This window comes from Triticum dicoccoides, chromosome 6A (assembly GCF_002162155.2).
Source record: "Triticum dicoccoides isolate Atlit2015 ecotype Zavitan chromosome 6A, WEW_v2.0, whole genome shotgun sequence".
In the NCBI taxonomy this organism is placed as follows: domain Eukaryota; kingdom Viridiplantae; phylum Streptophyta; class Magnoliopsida; order Poales; family Poaceae; genus Triticum; species Triticum dicoccoides.
This window is the reverse complement of record NC_041390.1, coordinates 394,671,353-394,675,153: the sequence shown is the minus strand read 5'-3', so window position 1 is coordinate 394,675,153 and position 3,801 is coordinate 394,671,353. Positions and strand designations below refer to the sequence as shown.

Genomic DNA, 3,801 nt, shown 5'->3' with positions numbered 1-3,801 from the left:
GGTTTGCCGTGTACCTCGGCTCCAACCTCGTCAGCTGGTCTTCGAAGCGGCAGAACACGGTCTCGCGCTCGAGCGCTGAGGCCGAGTACAAAGGCATCGCCAACGCGGTGGCCGAGGCGGTCTGGCTTCGTCAACTCCTCACCGAGATCCGCCGCCCTCTGCAGCGAGCCACCGTCGTCTACTGCGACAATGTCAGCGCCATGTACATGTCGAGCAACCCCGTGCAGCATCAACGTACTAAGCACGTGGAGATCGACCTTCACTTCGTTCGTGAGCGCGTCTCCCTGGGTGAAGTTCGCGTGCTACATGTGCCTACCACATCCCAGTACGCCGATGTGTTCACGAAAGGCCTCCCTGCGAGCATCTTCACAGCTTTCCGATCCAGCCTCAACGTCCGCGAGCACCCTGTTGCGGCTGCGGGGGGGTGTTGGAAACCTGCTGACGGTCCACCTGACAGGCCACCACGCACGGGAGGCAAACCTCCAGGACCGAGTCACCCGCGACTCTCCAGCGCACGAACGCCATCATCTCCACGTTCGGCATGATTAGCACTTATCCGATTCTGTTGTAACAACCTGTACAGCGTGTATATAAACGCTTGTTGTACCTGAGACTGAATATAGTGAGAATTCTTCTGCCCAACTAGCAGGTGGGGCAGAGATGCCCATGGCGGCAGGGAATATCCTCTTGATGAAGAAAGTCTATGTGTACATGCATGCACTTGTTCAAACTTCTGACACCACAAACTTAAAAATATACGGAAGGATGTGTTTTAGGCTTCAGCATGTTATGCAAGTTCAACGCCCATCTTGAAACTGCATATCAGTTTCTTCACCACAAACCATGAGTTGACTAGCAAGCTACTGCTGTTTCTCAGATGCGGCAGCCGTGCTTGAAGTTGACGATGATTCTGCTTGAGCAGAAGCCCTTATAACTGCTTCGTTCTGAAAGCAAAAACATTGCCGCGTTAGTAGTTTGGTATTCATTACAGAATATGACCTAGAAAGATACAAACTCTACAAATCCAACAAGTGAGAATTACACATGCAACCGTGAGACACTTCCGGCAGTTATTGACTTACACCCGGTCAACTAGTAAAGATTTTAGACTGTACACTCACAAGATTTTTCAACAAAAGAACATGTGGATGATCACCATCGTGTTAGTCAAAACCAATGGAATAAATTGTACAGCTTGGCGGGGAGTAAGTCATGTCGATCAGCAACATGGAACATAAGTCATAACATCACAGTAAGGATGATTTTGGATTACTGTAATAGATGTCTAAATGTCCAGAATCAAAAGAATCATAGCTTCATTGGAATTTACAGGGCCAGGTTTCACAGAGAAGGGGACAAGCATACAGTAAGTCATGTCGATCAGCAACATGGAACATAAGTCATCTTGATTGATTCTGGTGGGGAATACGTCAGTAAGGATAGTAGTTTTGGATTACTGTAATAGATGTCTAAATATCCAGAATTAAAAGAATCACAGCTTGAATGGAATTTACAGGGCCAGGTTTCACAGAGAAGGGGACAAGCATAGAGCGAACAACGGATAATAATATGTTTTTTGAGTAACTATTAAAAAGATGTTAAACCATACAGATGGCTACTTGAGGTTCTAAACTCAATAGTCAGCAACTTTCGTCTCAAACTTCATAGTCGATGCATGATGATAGACTCAGCCTACTATTATGTGTTGCAAGCCGCCTGGATTCAGTTTATCACTTCCTTTTGCACTTGGCTCAAGTACAGGAAACCGCATTTGGAGTGATAAACCTTAGGTTCCGATAAGGGCAATGATCCATGGTAATACACATGAGAGGTTTTCAGAGACACCTTCACCCAATGGTAATACCCTGAAAATTTTGAATAAAAAGAAGAGAAGGCACGCGCTTGACTTCTTAGCTCGTCTCGATGATCAGAAACTGGTTGCATTCGTCAAACTGAACAGCCAAAATGTAGTGTGAGTTTGTTCAAATTCGAATATAATCTGGGGTGATCAGGATTAAATACAGTAAAACTAATATTGTGTGTGTGTGCGGGCGGGGAGGGGGGGCACCAAGTTCAAAGGAAAAATGTATTTGCATCACATCACATCACATCACTAAGGCAGTCCCAATCAATTTGCAAGGAGGAGAGGGGGGAATATAATCATGTTTTGCCTGCGCAACCAGCATAGAGGAGAGGAAGAGAAAAGTAATTAAAGGATTCCGCCAAAACATTGTCAAGCTCATGCCAAATTTGCTACACACTACGAGGGTAAATTCCTCATGCTCCCTAGCGCACTGGATGAGCTATTGACAGACCAATTTTATGCAATTTTGGTTGATTCGATCGTAGATCAGAAATATAAATTCAAAATACGGGATTAACTGGCACGTAATTCAAGTTGGTCTAAAATAAGGAAGTTGTGAAGTTAGTCGATACAGTTTAAACAGTACAATTTTGGTCCATTCCAACAAGCCATACAATCCAACAAGCCATACGAAAAATGATGTTGCTGATTTAGTATTTCTCATTGCCACAATTCTCTATTTAGCACGAGTCCATAACGATGGGGACAACAAAATTATACCCATAACAAGTAAATTGTAGAACTTCCTTACATAGCTGTTGAGACATCAATTGCTATGTTTAGGTAAGAGAAATTCCAATGTAAATATAAACTTGCAAATGAGAGGTTATACAAGCTGAATATTTGAGAAATATAAGTTGCAACTTGACATATTTATCATGAGGCATCGGGGAGCAGTTAGTTCTCATATTGTGTCTTTTGGTGTTTCTGAAGCATGATTTGCCCTACAAGTTCAGCGGTCCTGGTAAAGGTATATCTTTTGTTAATTGTCAACATTAAGGCGAGTGGATGTTGAATCAATGTATATACGTAAGCACCAAAACAGAACAGCAACATGCTTAAGAAACAATATGAAAGTAACCTTCGATTCGCCTCAGGACAAACTAAATTTCCAACAGATCTCTCAAATATTCAACTCCAGTAACCACTATTTCATATCTTTTATTTTATGTATCCAAACATGACAAATGATACATGCACAAATATTTAAAGAAATTTCTGCTTCACACTGTTGAAAGCTATTGACAAATATTTAGAGAAATTACTGCTTCATACTGTTGAAAAGAATCCAACTTTGCAGGTAGCTAATGATTCCTACTCTGAGTTGACTGAAAGTCCATGATCACTTTTTTCCTCTAATTGTTGTCTACGATTAATTTTCTTCCTGCTTTCAACTCCTAGCTTCTAAACGCTTCACGACTCTATTGTTTTGGCAAGGAGAATGCCTAATCTTTTACCTTCTTCTACACGGCCTCATGTTGCATGTTGTGTAGGTGTGTGCAGGTGATAGAGATGTGGACAGTTCATTGATGCAAGCCCACATTAGGGCGTCGGAGATCTGCCTCCACCCCACCCCTCTCCCCCTCCTTTATATATACATTTAAAAAATCCCACATTGAGTAGGAGACAAACCCTAACTTAAACCAATTGTTCACATTCACCGTAGCCAAGACTCATGGGAGTTCCAAACGGAACAAACATTACTCCCCTTCGGTTGATTTGACAACATGAACACAACCAGTCTCCTATCATCCATACAAGCTTCCACGTAGAAGTATAACTTTAGGGGCTGTTCCACAAAAAAAAAGAATTTTGTAGGAATTTCATATGATTGGATTCCTATTAGAACAGAACTTTACCTGTGAAGCCCTTATCGAGGGATTTCATCGGGTCCTAACAACGGTGCAGGAGCTCGTACATGGATTTGTAGTCATAGG

The 3,801-nt window shown here is 42.6% G+C and overlaps 1 protein-coding gene across 1 annotated transcript in view; it reads right to left on the bottom strand.

The window, feature by feature from the left end:
* Nucleotides 1–667: 667 nt before the first annotated feature.
* The window catches only part of LOC119316993, a 9,674-nt gene continuing 6,540 nt past the window's right edge, over nt 668–3,801 (bottom strand). Inside the window, exon 2 of the mRNA XM_037591379.1 lies at nt 668–944. Coding sequence (XP_037447276.1) covers nt 861–944 — 84 coding nt within the window. The 3' untranslated portion in view covers nt 668–860. The remainder of the gene's footprint in view (nt 945–3,801) is intronic.